This window comes from Schistocerca nitens, chromosome 7, assembly GCF_023898315.1.
Source record: "Schistocerca nitens isolate TAMUIC-IGC-003100 chromosome 7, iqSchNite1.1, whole genome shotgun sequence".
Classification (NCBI taxonomy): Eukaryota; Metazoa; Arthropoda; class Insecta; order Orthoptera; family Acrididae; genus Schistocerca; species Schistocerca nitens.
Genome location: NC_064620.1, coordinates 545,451,704 through 545,473,811, shown reverse-complemented (window position 1 = coordinate 545,473,811; position 22,108 = coordinate 545,451,704). Strand labels below are relative to the sequence as shown.

General features: G+C 44.3%; 2 protein-coding genes across 2 annotated transcripts in view; one reads left to right on the top strand and one right to left on the bottom strand.

Annotated features, from left to right (window-relative positions):
- Positions 1-22,108, top strand: part of LOC126194638 (WW domain-binding protein 4) — a 130,961-nt gene that overhangs the window by 36,826 nt on the left and 72,027 nt on the right. The gene's annotated exons all lie outside the window — the stretch shown is intronic.
- The window catches only part of LOC126194641 (uncharacterized), a 183,112-nt gene continuing 177,055 nt past the window's right edge, over positions 16,052-22,108 (bottom strand). Inside the window, exon 3 of the mRNA XM_049932813.1 lies at positions 16,052-16,621. Coding sequence (XP_049788770.1) covers positions 16,317-16,621 — 305 coding nt within the window. The 3' untranslated portion in view covers positions 16,052-16,316. The remainder of the gene's footprint in view (positions 16,622-22,108) is intronic.

Here is a 22,108-nt window from a genome sequence, read left to right as displayed (position 1 = left end):
AGGGCTCCTCAACCTTGTCGGCCCATTGAGGGGTTGGCAGAATGCCCTTTCGCCTCCTTTGCCCCGACGTTAGTGGCTGTTTGTGCCCCAGCCCTCGCCCTACCCATTCTTTTGCTTCTCTTCATCCTCCTTGTGTGTTCTGTTTGACCTGGTGTTCTTTCTCTGTTTTCCTGTGGTTCTCTCGCCCTTACCATGCCGTTAGTCTTTTCTGTGTATTGTTGGGCGGGATGACTCTGATAAGTGGCGGTTGGTATGTATCTTCTCGCACTTTCTGCTTTTGAGGCCCTCTGGCGGCTCCCCTGCCTTTCCTCCTTTCCCCCTCTTCTTCTTCTTTGTTCCTTTCTCTAGGCTTTGTTGACCTTCAGTAGACCTTTGGGTTTTCTTTCCTTGAGTTTCACTCACTGGGCTCTTCTTTGGTGTGTAGTTTTGTTGACTTGCTTGTTCCAGGTAAGAGAGACTGATGACCTCATAGTCGGTCTCTTTAATCATTAAACCAATGAACCATCCTTCATCAGTTGGAAGGACAGAGTGTGTAACGTATCATGTTCTCCGAATGGCTCGTTACACCTCAAACCTTACCAGAACCTTTATGGACAGGCAAATCCTATTCAACTCATTCATAAACAGATGTGTCGTGCCATCCACCAACCAGCACTCCTCTAATCAATCAGTATCACTCTGACCTTGAAAATCTCAACCACATACTTCGCCAGGGCTTTGCGTACCTCATGTCGTGCCCTTCACTGAGGAATAGCCTACCCAAAATCCTAACTACCTCACCCAAAGTAGTGTACCGGCAGCTACCCAACCTACAGAATATCCTAGTTCATCCCTACTCCAATCTGCTCCCTTCTCTGCACCCCATGGGTCATTCCCTTGTGGCAGGTGCAATACTTGTCCTATGCAGTCACCCACAATGTTCATTCCTGTCCGGTCACAGACATCTCCCACCCAATAAAAGGCATAGTCATGTGTGAAAGCAGATGTGTTGTATATCAGCTATGCTGCAACTACTCTACAGCATTCTATGTGGATATGGCAAGTAGCCAACTGTCCACTTACATGAATAGCCACTGTCAAACTATGACAAACTGCAAAATTCACCATTTAGTAGCCAAACAATATGTGCATCACAACAATAATGACTTGAACAGTGGTTTCACTACATGGGCCGTTTGGATACTGTCCACTCACATGAATACTGAATACTGTTCATTCAAATGAATAGCCACTGCCAAACTATGACAAACCGCAAAATTGACCATTTTGTAGCCAAACAAGATGTGCATCACAACAACAATGACTTGAACAGTGGTTTCACTACATGGGCCGTTTGGATACTCCCTCCTAGAACAATGTTCTCTGAACTATACAGGTGGCAATTGTCTCACCAGCATATTCTGCAGTCTCGCATATCTACATTTACATCTACATTTATACTCCGCAAGCCACCCAACGGCGTGTGGCGGAGGGCACTTTACGTGCCACTGTCATTACCTCCCTTTCCTGTTCCAGTCGCATATGGTTTGCGGGAAGAACGACTGCCGGAAAGCCTCCGTGCGCGCTCGAATCTCTCTAATTTTACATTCGTGATCTCCTCGGGAGGTATAAGTAGAGGGAAGCAATATATTCGATACCTCATCCAGAAACGCACCCTCTCGAAACTTGGAGAGCAAGCTACACCGTGATGCAGAGCGCCTCTCTTGCAGAGAGTGCCTCTTGAGTTTGCTAAACATCTCCGTAACGCTATCACGCTTACCAAATAACCTTGTGACGAAACGCGCCGCTCTTCTTTGGATGTTCTCTATCTCCTCTGTCAATCCGACCTGGTACGGATCTCACACTGATGAACAATACTCAATTATAGGTCGAACGAGTGTTTTGTAAGCTACCTTTTCTCTGCCTCGTGATGACTGGGTGTTGTGTGCTGTCCTTAGGTTAGTTAGGTTTAAGTGGTTCTAAGTTCTAGGGGACTGATGATCATAGATGTTAAGTCCCATAGTGCTCAGAGCCATTTGAACCATTTTGTAAGCTACCTCCTTTGTTGACGGACTACATTTTCTAAGGACTCTCTCAATGAATCTCAATCTGGCACTCGCCCTACCAACAATTAATTTTATATGATCATTCTACTTCAAATCGTACCGTACGCATACTCCCAGATATTTTACAGAAGTAACTGATACCAGTGTTTGTTCCGCTATCATATGATCATACAATAAAGGATTCTTCTTTCTATGTATTCGCAATACATTACATTCGTCTATGTTAAGGGTCAGTTGCCACTCCCTGCACCAAGTGCCTATCCGCTGCACATCTTCCTGCATTTCGCTGCAACTTCTCTGTATACTACAGCATCATCCGCGAAAATCCGACACTATCTACTAGATCAGTTATATATATTGTTAAAAGCAATGGTCCCATAACACTCCCCTGTGGCACGCCAGAGGTTACTTTAACGTCTGTAGACGTCTCTCCATTGAGAACAACATGGTGTGTTCTGTTTGCTAAAAACTCTTCAATCCAGCCACACAGCTGGTCTGAAGTTCCATAGGCTCTTACTTTGTTTATTAGGCGACAGTGCGGGACTGTATCTAACGCCTTCCGGAAGTCAAGGAAAATGGCATCTACCTGGGAGTCGGTATCTAATATTTTCTGGGTCTCATGAACAAATAAAGCGAGTTGGGTCTCACACGATCGCTGTTTCCGGAATCCATGTTGATTCCTACAGAGTAGATTCTGGGTTTCCAGAAATGACATGATACGCGAGCAAAAAAAAAAAAAAAAAACATGTTCTAAAATTCTACAACAGATCGATGTCAGAGATACAGGCTTACAGTTTTGCACATCTGCTCGACAACCCTCCTTGAAACCTGGAACTATCTGTGCTCTTTTTCAATCATTTGGAACCGGCTGCTAACATGTTTCCCACTGCCTCACCTTATCTGTTCCCTTCTCTCCTGTGTTCACATAGCTCCTTCCCCATCTACATTGTGTACTGACTTCATGAACCACTCTTGCTCTCCTTCCCCTCCTTTCCAGTGTGACACTCTTCTCTCTATCTTCCATGTCTCCCCATCCGACACTCTGACTCCCCTTCCACTTCCCCTCCCCTTCCCCTCCCCTCCCCTCCCCTTTCCCATTCCCCATTCCCCTTCTTATTTCCTCTCCCTCTACCGCTCCCACTCCCATCCCCTTCCCCTTCCCCATTTTCCCCTCAACCACTCTCCCCCGTTTTCCATCCCTCCTCCCACTTTCTTTCACCACTCTTCCCACCTTCTTCCACACCTCTCCCTTACTCTCCTCCTTTCCTGACTACCTCTTCATCACCACCTTCCTCCCCTTTCCTTCCCCCATTCCATTCTCCCTGTCTCTATCCTTTACATGCTGTACCCTCTGATCACCTTTCATCTTGTTGTGCAACCACTGACTAATTTGCCAAAAGACCTGCCTCACGTTACCCTGCTCTCCCCAGGGGCTCACCACTCTTTGGTGAGTTCGTGCTTGGCTACCACAGCGCCTCAGCCTTTGCAGCACTTTTCCCTTCCATGCTGCTTGTCATTTCTCCTGCTATTCTGTTTCCCCTCCCTTTGGAAACATGTCTGCAATATTTTTGGGAATACGTCCTGAATTCTCAGCAGTCTGACATCAGAACAGTCCCTCCACTGTTTTGCCGTTTTTTATTCTTTCTTTGTTTCCCTTCTCCTATCCATCCTCCACTTTGGGGTTTGAGATTCCTCTTTTTCTTCTTCCTCCCTGTGCGCTCCTGACGTTTGGCCAACATATCTGATGTGTTAACAGGTGACTGGGTAACACATAATTCACAGACCTGTGTCAACAGACAAGGTTCACATGTACCCTCTGTTAGAAGCCATGCCCAGGGAAGGGTGATTGCCTGAGTTGTTACCTTCCCAAATCGCCAATTGCCGTCTACTAAACATAAATGGCGTGAGGCTAACGATTCAAAGACCCTCCCAGCTGCACCTCAGTTCCTCATGGTTTCACATAAAGAAGACGGCGAGGCGTCTGCTATGATTAAACTATTTATTGCTCAGAAAGGTGTTGATGCAATTGGCGGCCCTGTAAAATTATGCTCTCGTTGTGCAATGGCACTTTGCTTTTGAAGACATGATTCTCAAGCACAACAACTGCATGCAGCTTTACTCCTCCATGGCTAACCTGCTCATGTTGAGGCCCATCAAACACTTAATTCAAACTAGGCTGCTCGATGGTCTGACTGAGGCAGAAATACAAACATACCTCTCTGATCAGGGTGTCACTGTAGTCCATCAGGTGATGAAAAAGATAAATGCATCCTGAGTGCCCACACACACACACACACACACACACACACACACACACACACACACACAGTCTTCTTCTCACATTTGATAGAGCAGTGCTTCCATCAAAGATCAAAGCATGATATGAAGTCATCACAATCTGTACATTCTGAACCCGATGCACTACTACCGGTGTCATCATTACAACCACACTCAAATGTCCTGTTGACACCCACCTGTAGTAGGGATGCTCAATGCCGCCTCCTCCTGAGAATGTCCCATGTATCTCGATGAGGGTGCCATCCAGGAGATCCACGTGAAGGAAAAAGTGCCATACCCTGTTGCATGCAAGTTGTTGGCTGTTCAGAAGCCCTGTGTTTTACCGTCTGGCACTTACAGTATTGTTCTTGCTGCATCTCACTCCATGAAGGACACGGCCATGCAGACTTGCAACCTCAAATTGAGCACCGTGGTTGTAAATTGCCCAGTGTCACGGAAGCATCCTTATCTCCTTATCCTCCAGCTGTGCAACAGGCCATCAAATTTTCACCTCACACGAGCAGAATCAACTGCTACACAACCAGCAGATCAGACTGGATGGAAAGAATACTCCCATGAAAACCTTTGATATCCTTCTAGCCAACAAACATCTAAATCTCCATCTGCCAACTGGAAAGGCTACAAGAAATCAAACAAAGGCAAACGGTCTTCTCTTTTACCAACTCGGAGATCCTCTTCAATGGTGTCGCCACGTGATACCCTCATCTGGCCGACCTCTGTGTCACCAGTGCACACTGCCAACCATTTTTATCACTGCAATCGGCAGACCAACCGAGGGAGAATGCCCATGCCTCTGTAGATCTCATGGAGAAGGATCCTCTAGCCTCCGTGCCCTGTAGCAGAGACTCCTCAAAGTCTGACACTCAGCAGCCACAATGGTGACACCCCTTCATTTCTTCCCACCTCCCCTTTCCCTGTCATGACTCTCCTCCAGTGGAACGTTCGCGGCCGTAGATCCAACAAAGAGAAATTATGGCTGCTCTTGGAACAGCAGCGTCCACTTGTTCTCTGCCTCCAGGAAACAAAATTGTATCCACACAACTGCCTTGACATCTCGCATTTCTTTCTGGTCCATTTTGACCTTACCCACAGGATGGCATTCCATCTCAGGGAGGAGTCGTGCTGCTCATCCAGGATGACATTTGTAGTCAAATCATCACCCTGAACACCCAGCTGCAAGCTGTTGCATTCGACATTTTTCGTCCTCACTTCACCTTTTCCCTTTGTGCCGTTTACATCCCTCCCTCATAAAGTGTCACCAAGCCAGACTTTCTCCAGATTGTTGAGGAACTCCCTCACCCCTTTTTGCTGCTCAGTGACTGAAATGTGCACCATTCCGTATGGGGCTCTCCCAGAACCTGTCAGAGAGGTGCCCTCTTGACTGACTTCAATCAACTCAATCTCATCTGCCTTAACTGTTGTATCCTGCCTTCTCATCAAATGTGGTGTGCCTAGGAAACCTGCTTCTCGGATTGCGAGACAACAATTCAAGCAAGTTGTATTAATAAATTTTATTACAGAAAATAAATGACAATACTTAACTTTGTATTTATACAGATGGGTCACAAGCAAAGGCCAACGTGCAGTATATACAATTCCTAATACAAGTGAAGTAAGACAGTTGATGTTTCTATCCAGGTTGCTGGTCTTTAAGCTTCTGTAGTACTTGGCGAACTTGCTGAAGCCAGGTGGTGCGGTGCTTATGTTCTCTTCGTGTAGAAGGCACTGCTGTCACGTTGTCGTCCTGGAGAGGGGTCGGTCAGCGTGTAATTGGCTGACATTTTCTCACAGCCCTCTCTGTTCTAACGTTCCTACCTGGTGTGCTGGTGCTTGCCTTTACGCCAAAACATTAACAATGGAGAATCCACATTTCTTTCAGACTCCACACACACCTATTTCCATTTGGACCTCTCATTCTGCACTGCCCAGCTAGCCTGTCACCTTGCGTGGTACGTTCTCTCTGACACGCACTCGAGCAACCGTTTCCCTTGTGCTGTCCGTTTTGCTGACTTCCACCCCAACTACAGCAAACCAAAATGGCAGCTTTCTAAGGCCAGCTGGAGGCTTTACTCCTCCCTGGTGACTTTCGATGAACAAGTTTTCCCCAGTTGTAATGACCAGGTAAAATACTTTACCAGCGTTATCCTTGTCACCACAGAACGTTCCATTCCTCACACTTCATCTTTACCATGCTGTGTCCCGGTCCTTTGGTGGAGCAAGGCGTGCCATAATGCAATTTGTATGTGGAGACAAGTGCTCCACGTTTTAAATGTCATCCTGCGATGGCTAAGTGCATTCATTATAAACAGTTGTGTGCACAGTGTCGTTGTGTTCTTTGGAATAGCAAAAAGGTAGCTGGATTTCCTTTACTAGTTTTTTTAACAGTTCTACTGCCTCTTCCGTTGTGTGCGCTGACCTCGAATGACTCCCTGGGACCACAGTCCATTCCCCAATTTTCGCCCTGACGGTAGCAGATGATGTCATACTGGACCCTATTGCTATCTCCAACGCCTTGGACCGCTATTTTGCAGAGATTTCGAGCTCCACCCACTATTACCCTGCCTTTCTCCATCAGAAACGAGTGGAGGAGGCTTGGGCAATACCCATCTCTTCTCAGAATTGTGAGTCTTGAAATGCTGCCTTTACTATGAGGGAGCTAGATAATGCTCTCACTTCATCCCAGTCCTCCGCCCTGGGGCCAGACAGTGTTCACATTCAGATGTAGCAGCACCTTCCTCTTGCAGGCAAGCACTTTCTCCTTCGTACATACAATCGCTGCTGGGCAGAGGGCACACTTCCCAGTCACTGGCATGAAGCTACTGTCATACCCATACCTTTATTAACCACTGCACAATATGGATTTCGAGTGCACCGTTCTGCAGTTGACCATCTCATCACTGTCAACCCACGTCATGAATGGTTTTGTGCGGAAATAACAGACTGTGATTGTGTCTGTGATTTGGAGAAAGCCTACGACACCTGCTAGAGGACTAGTATCCTCCATACTCTCTACATACGGGGCTTCCAAGGCCGTATGCCCCATTTGCTTCAGGAATTTTTAAAAGACCGGATTTTCTAGGTGTGTGCAGTTTCTGCCTTGTCAGGCACCTTTATCCAGGAAAACGGTGTGCCTCAGGATTCCGTCGTGCGCCCTGTCTTATTTGCTATTGCCGTTAACCCTCTTATGGCCTGTCTCCCGCAAGGCATCTCTGGCTCCCTTTTCCTTAACAATTTTGCGATCTATTGCAGTTCTCCATAGACTGGTCTCCTTGAGCAGCATCTTCGGCAAAGTCTTGGTCGTGTACAGATGGAGTATCAACAATGGTTTTGGTTTTCCACTGACAAAACTGTTGGTATGAATTTCTGGCAGTGCAATTTGTTTCTTCTACTGGTTTTATATCTTGGGCCTGTTGCTCTTTGGTTTGCTGAAACCATGAGATTCCTGGGGGTCATGCTCAATGGAAAACTTTCTTGGTCCTTCCATGTGTCTAACTGGTCGCCCACTGTACCTAGTCCCTTAGTGTCCTACACATCCTCACTGGTACATCCTGGGGAGCAGATGGGAACACTCTCCTCTGTTTGTACTAACTAGACTATTGGTGTTTTGTTTATGCATCTGCACATCCATCCATCTTACGCCATCTCAATACAATCCCCATTGTAGCATTTGTTTGGCCACTGGCATTTTTTACGCTAGCCTGGCTGAGAGTCTGTATGCAGAAGCTGTCAAACTACTGCTGTCATACCATCATGGTGTTCTCCTCAGCTGATACGGATGCTGTTTGTCTGTCATGCATAGCCACCCATCCTATGCCCCCTTCTCCGATGCCTCATTTGCATGCCAGTATGGGGCGCATCCCCCTCCTCTGTTACCTCATGAGTTCACTTTCTATTGCTGTTGCTATTGTTTTAGCAGTTTAACTTCGCATTGGGTGCCAGTTTCCTGATGGATGTGAACCCTTCACCACCTTGGCTTTGTGTGGCGGCCAATGTTCACCTTGTACTTACTTGAAATTCTCAAGACACTACTCCAGACTTGCTCTATTGCCATAAGTTTCTCGACCTTCGCACAGAACCTCGCGATAGTACCTTTCTGTAAACTGATGGCTGTCAGTTTGACTGTGGTGTAGGGTGTGCATGGACATTTTTCGGTATCGGCTCCTGGAACACTGCTCAGTATTTACAGCAGAGCTCTTCACCCTCTATCAGGTCAAGCAGGACATCTGTCGACTCAGGCTTTTCAATTGTGTCATTTGCTCCGAGTCTCTCAGTGCCCCTCAGGGGCTCTGTGTGCTGTACGCGGTCCATCCCTTCATGCAACAGGTCAGGAAAGCTTGCAGTTGCAGACTCTTGATGGAGCCACTGTGATGTTTATGTTGGTCCTGGTCATGTCAGTCTGATGGGATACGAGGCTGCTGATACTGCTGCCAAAGCTGCAGTCCTCCTACCTCACCCTGCTAGTTCTTCCATTCCCTCCAGTGATGCCGGCCGGAGTGGCCGTGCGGTTCTACGCGCTACAGTCTGGAGCCGAGTGACCGCTACGGTCGCAGGTTCGAATCCTGCCTCGGGCATGGATGTGTGTGACGTCCTTAGGTTAGTTAGGTTTAATTAGTTCTAAGTTCTAGGCGACTGATGACCTCAGAAGTTAAGTCGCATAGTGCTCAGAGCCATTTGAACCATTTTGAACCCTCCAGTGATCTCTATGTTGCTGTTTGTCAGCAGGTGGTGTCCCTTTAGCATCACTGCTGGTCTTCCCCTCATGGGAACAAGCTCCGGGGAATTAAACCTCTCCCAGTGGCTTGGCCAAGCTCCTCTTGGCCATCTCGCCTTGAGGAGATCATTTTAGCAAGGTTGCGGATTGGGCACTGTTGTATGAGGCATCGCAATTTGTTAAGTGGTGATCCCCCACCAATTTGTGCTCATTGTCATCGCCCTTTGACAGTTCACCATGTCATGACCGAATACCACTTACGTTCTAATTTATGTTTGCTGTCTGAGTTATCGGCCGTTTTAGTGAACAACGCATTGGATGTTGGTCGCGTTTTACATTTTATGTATCCTAGCAATATGGTGAAGAAGATTTAATCTTTATTTCAAGACTTCTGTTGTCTCTATGGCGTATTTTACAGACCTTTCTCCAAGAGGAAGTCCCTGTTTTTAGCTGTCTTTCCTTCCATTGACTGGGCTTAACGTGTAGTCACTTTTAACTCCTTTTTTTTTATCTTGGTTCTATCTATGGCTCTGATATGGGCACATATGACCTTAGTCATTTTTGTGCCCTAAAACAAAACAAACAAACAATATTAACCTGATACCCTGTCCATTGACCAATATTCAATAATCAGTCTCTTCACTATCATGAACATTTATGTTTGAGTGTCTGTGTGGTTGTGTGTGTGTGTGAATGTGTGTACTCTTACTTAAAAAAAAGAGCAAGAGCTTAAAGCTAATATTAACTGTTTTTTATGGCATGTTCCTGTGTGCCACACACCAGTTCTCCATAAGTAAATAGTTACCTTTCCCTTAATTTACATATTTGTTACCTTTCTTCTATTTCATAATGTTCATTCATGCAGAAAGTTGACGAAAGGTCTAAATCTACATATTCATATTTTGTACTTTATGAGCGAGAGTGCAGTTTGTATCAGATGGGATGTAGTATGTCAGTATCGCCCCACCCCCAGCCCGTTTCAGTCCTCCGTATCTGTCAAAAGGATGACTATTGGTAATGTTATAAAACAAGAGATATTTAACCTTATACAGTCATGGATAATTATACATAATCTCTTTAGTTTGCAAGCCCACTCATGCCAGAAAATCATTCTATCACTATCAATTTGTAGAAGTTCATCAGTGTTGCATATCAACAAAACAGCAGGTTTACCAAAATTGTGATTTTGACACTGAAATTTTCTGTAACTTCTCCTACTCAGTTGTTCAAAAGTTGGGATGCAGCTTCAGCAAGCTGCAGTTGAATAAATAAGTGGCATTTTACTCCATGTCTGATAAATTTTGTAATCTATATCTGTTTATGCAGGGTGGTCAGAAACAGTCTGAACAGCTTGTAAGGGTGTTGTGGGCAGATCATACTTAGAAATCATTATTAAGAAAACAGTTATACACGTTGCACAATTTCCAAGTTAATTAGCATTGAAGTTAGCAAGTCAGACTGTTGCGCATGCAAATTCTAGCGGCTCCTAAGCGACTGTGTCACTAAACATGTTCTTCATTTGGTCTCCTAAAACCAAACGAGAGAGCTATACAAAATTGGTCATGGGATGATAGTAAGGACTGAACCTGAGCCAAAGGTTGAGCAGTCTCATGTGCTATCATCTACACTTTGGCAACTGAGACCAATTGTATCTGGTAGGCTGCTTGAAACTACATGCACAACTTAAATGCTAATTATCTCAGAAATGCGCCGAATATCGATTTTTTTAACAATTATTTCTAAGCACAACGTACCCTCCAACACCCTTACAAGCTTTTCAGACTATTTCTGACCATCCTGTATGCTCTGAAAGCCACTGTACGATGTGTGACTGAGGGTATTTCATACCAATGATATCAGTTTTTTACCATATTCTTGTTGCATACTGAATGAGAGAAAGTGACTTTGTATGCTTTTATCACCCCCTAATCTCTCTTATATTATTTTCATGATCTCTATGCAAAATGTATGTTACTGGTAGCTGAATGGGTGCATAGTCTCCCCCAAATACTTGTTATTGAAATGCACCAGTTTGGGATTGCTGAGAACCCGTTGCCTCTCTCGGATAGATTCCCGTTTAAGTTCCCCAAGCAGTTCTGCTACACTTTCATATAGACTGTATCACCATTTACAGTCCTAGCAGTGTATCTTTCAATCTGTTTGATACCTATTGGCATGTCTGCTAGATAAGGACTCCAAACACTGAAACAGTTGGTTGCACTAACATTTTGTATGTATTTTACATTAAACATGTGCTGCCCTTTATTATCGTCCTTCCAACAAATCTAAGTGTTCCCTTCATCTTCCCTAATACTAATCATATTAGATCACACAATGTCATAACTTCTTAGGATTACCCCTAAGATAAGTTCGAGATGTTTACCATTAATCTTATAAGCAACACTGTTGAGTTCTTTCTCTTTGTTATAGGCAATATTCCACCTTTATCCACGTTAAAGAGAGCTGCTGTTCATTACCCCAAGTGGAAATTTTTTGCAAACCTTTCTGTGTACTTAACCATCTGATATTGATACTTTCCAGTAGACAACAGCATTGTTGGCAAACAATCTTAAAGGCTTCCGAATGTATCTAATAAAGTGTGTGTTAACACCATCAAAGTGTCTGTGCTACAACTGATGTTTCTTTCATTTCTATAGAAGATTCATCAACCAGTGTAAATGAATAATCTACTGGTTTCTAGTAGTCAAATATTCATCAAGCCAACTGCATATCTATGATGATGCTCTGTATGATTATACCTTGCTTACTTAGTAGCTGACAGTGTGGTGCAGTGTCAAAGGCCTTGTGGAAATGTAGGGAGGTTGAGTCCACATGCTCAGTTGCATCTACTGTGTACAAGATATGAGGGTGGTTTGAAAAGTTTTCGGAACAGAATAGAAAAAAGTACGTACATCACTGATTTTTTTTTTCAGTGTAGTCTCCTTGTAGATTAATGCACTTGATCCAACGATGTTCCAGTGCCTTGATCTCATCTCGAAAATGAGTTTCCTGCAGGCCTGCAAAACAGTTGTCAACTCCGGCTATCTAATCTTTGTTTGAAGTGAATCTTCATCCACAAAGAAAAATTGTCTGTTTTCGGAAGAAATGGAAGTCTGACGGAAATCAGGTGAATAAGGTGGGTGTGACAACAATCCATACCTTAGATCGTGTATTTTTTCCATGGCGACGGCATATGTGTGCGGGTGCGCATCAAGAGTCACGGCACCCATCGTGCAGATAATTTTTTCGTTTCTAATTCTTCTGATAAAATGAGATATACCCTTTCAGATGACATCTGGAAAGCACGAGTAATTTAATTCACTTTCAATCGGCGATCCTCCATGAGAATTTTGTGCTGCACTTTTGCAATGATTTCTGGAGTAGTGTCAGATCTTGGCCTACTACTGCGCAGATCATCATCTAAGCTCTCCCGACCAAAGTCAAATTCATTTGTCCACTTGGCAACAGTTGAATATGAAGGAGCAGAGTCCCCCAGGGCATTCTGGAAATTGGCTTGACTGTTCTTTGCTTTCATACCTTTCTTTACGAAGTACTTAACCACTGCTTGACTCTCGATTTTTTTCCATCTTCGCAAATCACTACGCGGGAACAACAACAGAGCCACGTCACATGTACAGCTGTCTTCCAAGAGCACTGATGTGGCAAGTGTTTACAGGAAACAGTCCAATGAATATCACATGAACAACTCGTTGCACTAGCGCTGACCTCTAGTGGTGATTTCGAGAACTTTTCAAACCACCCTCATATAATAGTAGCAAGCTGTTTTCTGGAATCCATATTGATTGTTTGGGATTAGCTTCTTTCCTCCAGGAACATCATGTTCGAGCATAGAAAATGCTGTGGGATCCTGCAACAAATGGTTGGAAATAGTTATTCAGTAAAAACGAACTACAGTTTAAATAAAATAACTTTGTGATTGGCGAATGCGAGGGGGCGGTGTGGGAGGTCGGGGGGGGGGGGGGGGGGGGGGGCAGGAGACAACACTACCAATTGCTTTCTCCCCTGCACATCACTTAAACTGCTTCATGTGGCACTGCTCTGCAGGTACCTTCAAAGCAAGCAATACAGTGAGCACGAGTAGAAAGTGAAATTAATCACAAAGTTATTTTAGTGGAAGGGACTAATTTTGGGGTATTCTCAATGTAAAATATAAATGAATTGTGCCAACGCCTTGGGTAAGTGTAATTGTCCTTAATACGTAGGGCTTCTATCAGTATGTCTCACAGTGAAAATCAAACGATGGAAACTCCAGGTAGGAATATCAACAGTGTAGGAAAAGACAGATTGCTGTTTACCGTAAAGAAGACATGTCAAGTTGCAGACATGCACAATTAACACACTTTCACATATAGCTTTCGGCTACAGCCTTTGTCAGTAAAAGACATACATACACTCACAAGCGCGCTCGCACACACACACACACACACACACACACACACACACACACACGCGACCGCCAGCTCTAGCATCTCATGCCGGAATGTAAGTCTGATATGGTTGTATCCTCATATGTAAATACAATTTTATGACTTTACATGCACAAATCATTCTAATCTTCAGACAGAGTGCTTCCTATGGATGCCAGCATTGGACTTAATTTTTACGTCTGTTTCCCCACAATCCCTTTTATAGCGAAATGTAGTAATCTCTGTTTGCAGCATCATTTACCAGATGGTAATATAAGGAGGAAAACATCAATAACTTATTTATTACTTATAAGGAAACATGTATTTAATTATGACATTGTTCACATATAGTGATAATTTTGGGCAGGAAGTGGACGGTCAACTTTGAAATTAATTGAAACGATCATCTCTCTTTTAATCTCTGTTTTTCTCTTATGTGACTAACATACACTGTTACCCTGGGAGATGAAGAAAGGATTTAGGCTGACCAAAGGCTTTCATCAGCTGAGCAGAAATGGCCTATTTATTTTGTTAATTAACACTAAAAAAGTGAGTAATAAATTGGAATCTCTGCACAATTAAGGAGTGGGATGGAAAATGGCAAGATGGAAGGGAATGGGATGATGGTGGGGAAATATCTACATGCAGATTAATGGAGATTTAAGCATGAGGAATCATAGTGATGTTGGAAATGTATACGGGGCAGTTCCCACCTATGTGATTCAGAGAAGCCGATATTGTGAGAGGGGAAGATACAAATGGAACAGATACTGAACCAGCAGCTGCGTAAGTCACTGGTGGCGTTCTGTTCATCACATCCAGCCATCAGGTCTTTGCATTTGCACTTATGCAAAGTCTGACAGCGACTATTTGTACATGCAGACAGAATAATAAGTTCTGATGGACTTGATCCAGTGTATTTCCAGTAAGTAGATTCAATCCCTGAAGTTTTATTTCTTAAAGTCCGCAAATTATCCATCTAAGGCTGCAATAATCTATTCAGGGAACTCAAATTGTTTGCCTATTTCAGTTTGTTTTCTCCGTGTGGAAATCGATGGGAGGAGGAGGATACCAGATCATCTAAATAGTTTAATGTAGTTTGTACTTTAATTTTCATTTCCAAAGCACCTTTGTGCGCAGGGGTTTACCTTGTCAAGAATGAAGACTTGGGTAAGATTTGATGGTTATTGTACAACTGGATGTGGGGCAGTCAACAAGAAAAATCCCTTCTAAAATCGAAAGAAAAGTAACCATTTTTCTGGCAGACAAAACTGATATCCATTTTAGCGAACGGCCACCGACTTCCTCTCATTGTTATGAGTGCTGTTTTCATATCTGATATAAAAGTGATGGACTCACATCTCTTCCATACTACGAGGGTTGACTGAAAAGTAGTGCCTCCACCTTCGTAACTCTTCAACAGTTGGCAGCATTGGTATGCAGCAGGTACTGGCTTGTTCCGTAGGCTCTTCTCTACAGCACCAGTTAGAGGGAAGCCGTTGCACTGAACAGTTGTGTTGTTACAGTGTAAAGTGTGGAACCCTGCGCAGACGGTCAGTCAATGCAATTTAAGCAATGTGCAGCCATTGAATTCTTGAAAGCAGAACGTGTCACCCCGGAGATTCATCAGAGAATGAAAACAGGTTATGGTGATTGTGTTGATGTTAGTATTGTGCGTCGTTGGGCGAGTAAGTTTAAAGATGAGCGCACACTCCGCTGCAGAGTGAAAATTTCTTTCGAAGTTTAAAGATGTTAAGGTAGGAACATCTGACCTGCGTGAGAAACAAAGAGTTGGATGTCCTGTGACAGCAACCACCGAATTTCACAAGCAAAATGTTGACAGATTGATTCAGGACGATCGTCGTATCACTCAGATAGAAGCTGCAAGCACAATCGGCATTTCACGTGTGGGCCATATTATTGCTTATGTGCACAATGGGTACCCCGGATGCTGATTCCTGAAATGAAAGCGCAGAGACTTGAAATTTGCCAGGAACTCCTCTTGCGTTATGAGAATGAAGGTGACACCTTTCTCCATTCAATTGTGACAGGAGACGAAACGTGGGTACACCATTACGAGAGAACTGTGAGACTGTGGTTGTGGAAACAGTGTGTCGACTCCCGTGTGGGCTTCAGAAAACTTGTTCATAGTTGGCAGAAATGTATCCAATTGGCTGGTGGTTATGTGGAAAAGTGAATATTGGTAATTGCAGATCACATTCTAAGGATTATTTCTGCGTTTGATCTATTAAAATGTTCCCATCCAAACCTAATTAACGAAGGTGGAGGCATTACTTTTCATTCAACCCTTGTAACACTGACATATAAAATTGGAAGCATTGATTTTAAGATGGTGAAAACATTGCTGAGATATGTGTTTCAACTTTTGTTTTTGATCAATGTTCAACAAAAGTGACACATATCTTGCATTAATTTTCTCGTAGTTCATTTTTCATGGAAAGTGTAGTACTTCTCTTGAGGCACATCTGTAGTATCAGCTTTTTCACAGACTTTAACTATCTGTCATCTAAATCCATATTTTACACTTTTTGAGTGGTTTGTCTGTGATTGCAATTTCAGGATGCCCTTTATGCAGATTGTCTTCGAGATAAACACGGCCATTATTCAATTCAGCCTCCCAGTTTAAACTAAAGTAAGTGGAGGACCAGACTCATTATAAATGGTCACCAATTTTGGATGAATTTTTGTTGCCAACATAAGAGAGAGAGATTTTTGGAATCAGGGTATTCTAGGGCATCCATTTGCCTGAAACACACACACCTATATAGTTAGGTTATCAGTGTCCTGAGTAAGATCATAAACATCTATGCAGTCTCACAGAGTGTAGGCGTATGGCAATGTTGGTCCCCTTGGACTATTCGAGAACATTGGCTGTATACTGACACAGAGTTCATTGTTGAGGCATTCATGGCCACTAGTTGGCAAATTTCCTGTTGGCGTCTGTCTAGGGTTCTTCAGCCGATGTTTGTTTGATGATTTTTCTGACATTTTGCAAGTACGAATGCCTGGCATTGTCAAAGCTTCATGCTCCATTGCTGGCGGTGGACTGGAGTTGAGCTCACGCCCACAGATTATTATTCCCTGGTGCGCCAATGTTAAAGGTATTTCTCTCATCTCACCTGAAATAAAATAAACAAAACAAAAATGAAATTATAGGATTTTGTGCGCAGAGTAATAGCACAGTTTTTTGAAATTTGAAGAAGTAATAAAACTGTGTACATTTGAAACTAAGATGTTTTTTTGGCATGTGTTTTCGATCACGTTTTTTGCAATAACTAATAAATAAATTAAAATAAAAACATTAACCTATTATTCCTCATGGACATGTTCCAGAGTTCAGCCAAATTTCAAAAAGATATCCTTATTAGTGAGTCTGCAATCCATAAGCTCAAGCCGATAGAATGAATGGATTGCAGGCACACTAATAAAGACATCTTTCTGAAATTTGGCCGCATAACTTCTTGGGCAGGCCCGCAAGGAGTAATAGGCTAATTTTGCTGCAGGACTTCTGTCATAGACACAGATCATTTTGGACAGAACAACTTTAACTCTCGATTGAGGGGGTGGGGGGCGGCTTAGTAGTGACTGCATTTTTGAAAAAAATCAGAAAACGTTCTCCAAGGACCAATAAATAATGTACAAAAAGATTTTCATTAGTTTCTCAAAAAAGAGTTGTAAAAATCATTTATTTTTTAGTCTGACTGAGGGGAACGGACCCTTAAGGATCAAGCGTAACAAGCCGTCGCTTGGGGCATCAGCTGAGAGCGGCTCCGAAGTGCAATATTTGTCAACATTGTGTGTCACCGTTAGTGCAAAAACTGACACGGGTGAAAGTGTAGGATGGTAAAGGAAGTTAGGACGTGTAGGAGTGGGTGGGCGAGGGGGGGCTTTGTCGTTATAAGTCGCTCCGGTGGGAAAATATGTTCTCGAACCCGCCCTACTTGTTCCGTTCCATCTACTGTGTTAGAATTGGTGCTAGAATGAATGACACAGCAGATTCTGGAATGCTGCAAGCATTGTCTATTTACCTATGACTCCTCAGAAAATAAAGTTCATTATGCATTCTCAAGGTACAGAGAATATAAATCCATATGGAAGGTGATGCTAGGTATTGATCACGTAAGAACGACGTGATCTAATTTTTTTTTTTTCTGTGACGGGGTTCACTTGCGGCCGTCTTCGCGTCTACTTACCCAGCGAGGTAGCGCATTGTTAAAAGACACTAGACTTGCATTTGGAAGGACAGCAGTTCAAACCTCTGTCCAACCACCCAGATTTAGGTTATTTGTGACTGTTTAAGGCAAATGATGGGATGGTTCCTTTGAAAGGGCACAGCCAATATACTTCTGTGTTGTAATAACCAAACGATACACTATTTTCTACCTTGTTTCACAAACGTTCTTATTACTGTACGACCTAGTTTCGAGTTATAGGCCCATTTTTTAGTACTTCCATATGCTTCCATAATCGGAAAAGGAAGGAAGTAAGATTAGAGTTTAACGTCCCATTGACAATGAGGTCATTAACGACAGAGCACAAGCTCGGATTACAGAAGGATTGAGAAGGATCGGCCGCGCGCTTTTCCAAGGGATCGCCCTGGCATTTGCCTTAAGCGATTTTGGAAAATCAGTAAATGCCAAATCTGGATGGCCGGATGGGTATTTGAACTGTCATCCTCCCAAACTCGAGCTCAGCGTGCTAACCACTGAGCCAATCACTCGTTTCACCAATTCGAGCTTGTGCAATGTCTCTAATGACGCCGTCGTCGACTGGACGTTAAACCCTAATCTTCATTTCTTCTCTGTGTGAAACCGGACTTGCTATCTCACCCCTGCTTACACCTCTCGAATTTCAGCCAAGGTAAAATGCGCTCAATATAATGGGTCTGCGAAAAATGTATGCAGTGTCTCGGAGTCGCATCCATGCCCAAAAATTGACAGTTTATAGCACATACAACGCTGCTGAGACTGCAATTTCTGTCTGGCCAGTTTCATGGTGGCCTAGGATTTTATATTACTGTAGCAGCACATACCCACTCACTTCCTGTCTCTCAGCTAGTGCTACGTAACGTGGTATGGACTAGAGATATTCGATACTTAACGTAACTATTAAAATAAAGCTGTTACTTTGCTGTGTCTGCTAAGTAAATAATACGTTCGTGCTAGACCCCACTGATTTTTTTAATAGGGTAGGATTCGACAGTTGAATAGTCACGCGACAACTATTGACTAATACACTCGAAGACAAAGCAAGACAAGCCACGAATGGGATGGCAACCGGTAGATGTAAAGGATGTGTGCGGACAAACCAATGACTACAGTTTCAGAAAAACTGGACGATTTATTCAGTAGAAAGAGCTTCACAAATTGAGCAAGTCAGTTATGCGTTGGTCCACCACTGGCCCTTAAGCAAGCAATTATTCAACATTGAAATGATTGGTAGAATTGTTGGATGTCCTCGAGAGGGGTATCGTGCCAAACTACTGCGTTAAATTGTCAAAATTATGAGCGGGAAGGAGGGTCCAGCCTATAACGCTCCAATCCATCTCAATTGAGGAGAGATCCTGCGACCTTGCTGGCGAAGGTACGGTTTGGAAAGCACGAAGACAAGCAGTAGAAACTCTCGCAGTGTGCGGACGGGCATTATCTTGCTGAAATGTATACCCAGGATGACTCGCCATGAACGGCAACAAAACGGAGCCTAGAATACACTACTGGCCATTAAAATTGCTACACCACGAAGATGACGTGCTACAGACGCGAAATTTAACCGACAGGAAGAAGATGCTGTGATATGCAAATGATAATTTTTTCACAGAGCATTCACACAATGTTGGCGCTGGTGGCGACACCTACAACGTGCTGACATGAGGAAAGTTTCCAACCGATTTCTCATACACAAACAGCAGTTGACCGGCGTTGCCTGGTGAAACGTTGTTGTGATGCCTCGTGTAAGGAGAAGAAATGCGTACCATCACGTTTCCGACTTTGATAAAGGTCGGACTGTAGCCTATCACGATTGCGGTTTATCGTATCGCGACATTGATGCTCGCGTTCGTCGAGATCCAATGACTGTTAGCAGAATATGGAATCGGTGGGTTGAGGAGGGTAATACGGAACGCCGTGCTGGATACCAACGGCCTCGTATCGCTAGCAGTCGAGATGACAGGCATCTTATCCGCATGGCTGTAACGGATCATGCAGCCACGTCTAGATCCCTGAGTTAACAGATGGGGACGTTTGCAAGTCAACAACCATCTACACGAACAGTTCGACGACGTTTGCAGCAGCATGGACTATCAGCTCGGAGACCATGGCTGCGGTTACCCTTGACGCTGCATCACAGACAGGAGCGCCTGCGACGGTGTACTCAACGACGAACCTGGGTGCACGAATGGCAAAACGTCATTTTTTCGGATGAATTCAGATTCTGTTTACAGCATCATAATGGTCGCATCCGTGTTTGGTGACGTCGCGGTGAACGCACATTGGAAGCGTGTATTCGTCATCGCCATACTAACGTATCACCCGGCGTGATGGTATAGGGTGCCGTTGGTTACACGTCTCGGTCACCCCTTGTTCGCATTGACGGCACTTTGAACAGTGGACGTTACATTTCAGATGTGTTACGACCCGTGGCTCTACCCTTCATTCGATCCCTGCGAAACGCTACATTTCATCAGGATAATGCTCGTCCGCATGTTGCAGGTCATGTACGGGACTTTCTGGATACAGAAAATGTTCGACTGCTGCTCTGGCCAGCACATTCTCCAGATCTCTCACCAATTGAAAATGTCTGGTCAATGGTGGCGGTGCAACTGGCTCGTCACAATACGCCAGTCACTACTCTTGATGAACTGTGGTATCGTGTTGAAGCTTCATGGGCAGCTGTACCTGTACACGCCATCCAAGCTCTGTTTAACTCAATGCCCAGGCGTATCAAGACCGTTATTACGGCCAGAGGTGGTTGTTCTGGGTACTGTTTTCTCAGGATCTATGCACCCAAATTGCGTGAAAATGTAATCACATGTCAGTTCTAGTATAATATATTTGTCCAATGAATACCCGTCTATCATCTTCATTTCTTCTTGGTGTAGCAATTTTAATGGCCAGTAGTGTATGATCACTGTGCTGTGCAGTGAGCGTACCCCGGTTGACAACCAAAGAGGTACTGCTACGAAATGCAGTGGCCCTCCAGACAGTCACTCCTGGCTGTGGGGCGTATGGCGGAAGACAGTAAGGCTGGTATCCCCCTACCGACCGTGGCGTTTCCACTCACGTCTTTGGTGCTTGGTTTGAAGCGGAACTAATCAGTGAGGACAATTCTACTCCATTCAATGAGATTCCAGGCCGAATGTGCCCGACAACACTGCAAACGGGTTTGTTGGTGTACAGAGGTCAATGTTAGTCACCGTAAGGGGCGCCCAGAGCACAGCCCCGTATCTGTGAGCCGCCCATTAATGGTCCTTGTGGTCACTTAAGCACCAGTTGCACGCCGGATCTGTAATCTCCGGGTGCCTCTCAGACGATTGCTCGGTCTTCACGTTCTATCGTCTCTCTAGGTCGACGCTTACTTCTTGGCGTTGTGTTGGGCCTAATTCATCCATTACTGCCACCAACGTCGGACAGGGGCCTCTCCTACTGAAATGTCGAGCGATTCGCCGATTACTCCTACAGGCTGATTTGAGCCCAACAACACGTCCTCTCTCAAATGCTTACATCTGCATGTATTGTTCACGCCTCAGTCAGCGAGGTATAGTTACCGTCCAGCTGAGTATGCGAAATGAAATTCGCAACGACTTTATGCCTTGGTATCGACGTGTCCGGTGTTTTATTATCCGTGCCAACTAAGCAAGAAATGGCGCTGCAGCGTCACACATTCATCCATCGGGCGGCAAAGTTTACCTGTTTGCATGTTCCGTCGATACCTGTATGAATGTAAATTTGTGACCAATTTGCATAATTTCTTCGTCCTGTGTCGTTTTCTTTCTGTTTTAGAGTGCAGTTACAGTGCTCATCTTCTTGCCGGTACAATTTCACTAATTTAAAACAAATCAATACAATTAGTGTCTTGTCTCTGTAATAGGCAACCTCAGAATTCCATCTCGGAACCCATTACTCCCAGCTAGTTCCGTGCAGCGGAAAGTATTCGTTCTTTGAGCGGTAGGTGGCTATTACATCGTAGCCGTGCTGCAATATTGGCTCTGCACGACCAAGCTGTTACTCGCAGTGGGAACGTATTCGTTCCTTCGTTAACAGTGCCAAGTTTCGTTTTTTTCAGCTTCACAAGCAACACCCCCGATTCCTCGCAGAAGCCGTGACACGTTTAAGTCTCCGAGTGTGCTGTTCGCTTCGAGCACTCCTGTATCCGCGTATTACGGAAATAGATGTACACTATGTGATTAAAAGTATCCGGACACCTGGCTGAAAGTGACTTACAAGTTCGTGGCGCCCCGCGTCGGTAATGCTGGAATTCAGTATGGTGGTGTCCCACCCTTATCCTTGACGACAACTTCCACTCTCGCAGGCATGCGTTCAATCACGTGCTGGAAGGTTTCTTGGGGAATGGCAGCCCATTCTTCACAGAGTACTCCACTGAGGAGAGGT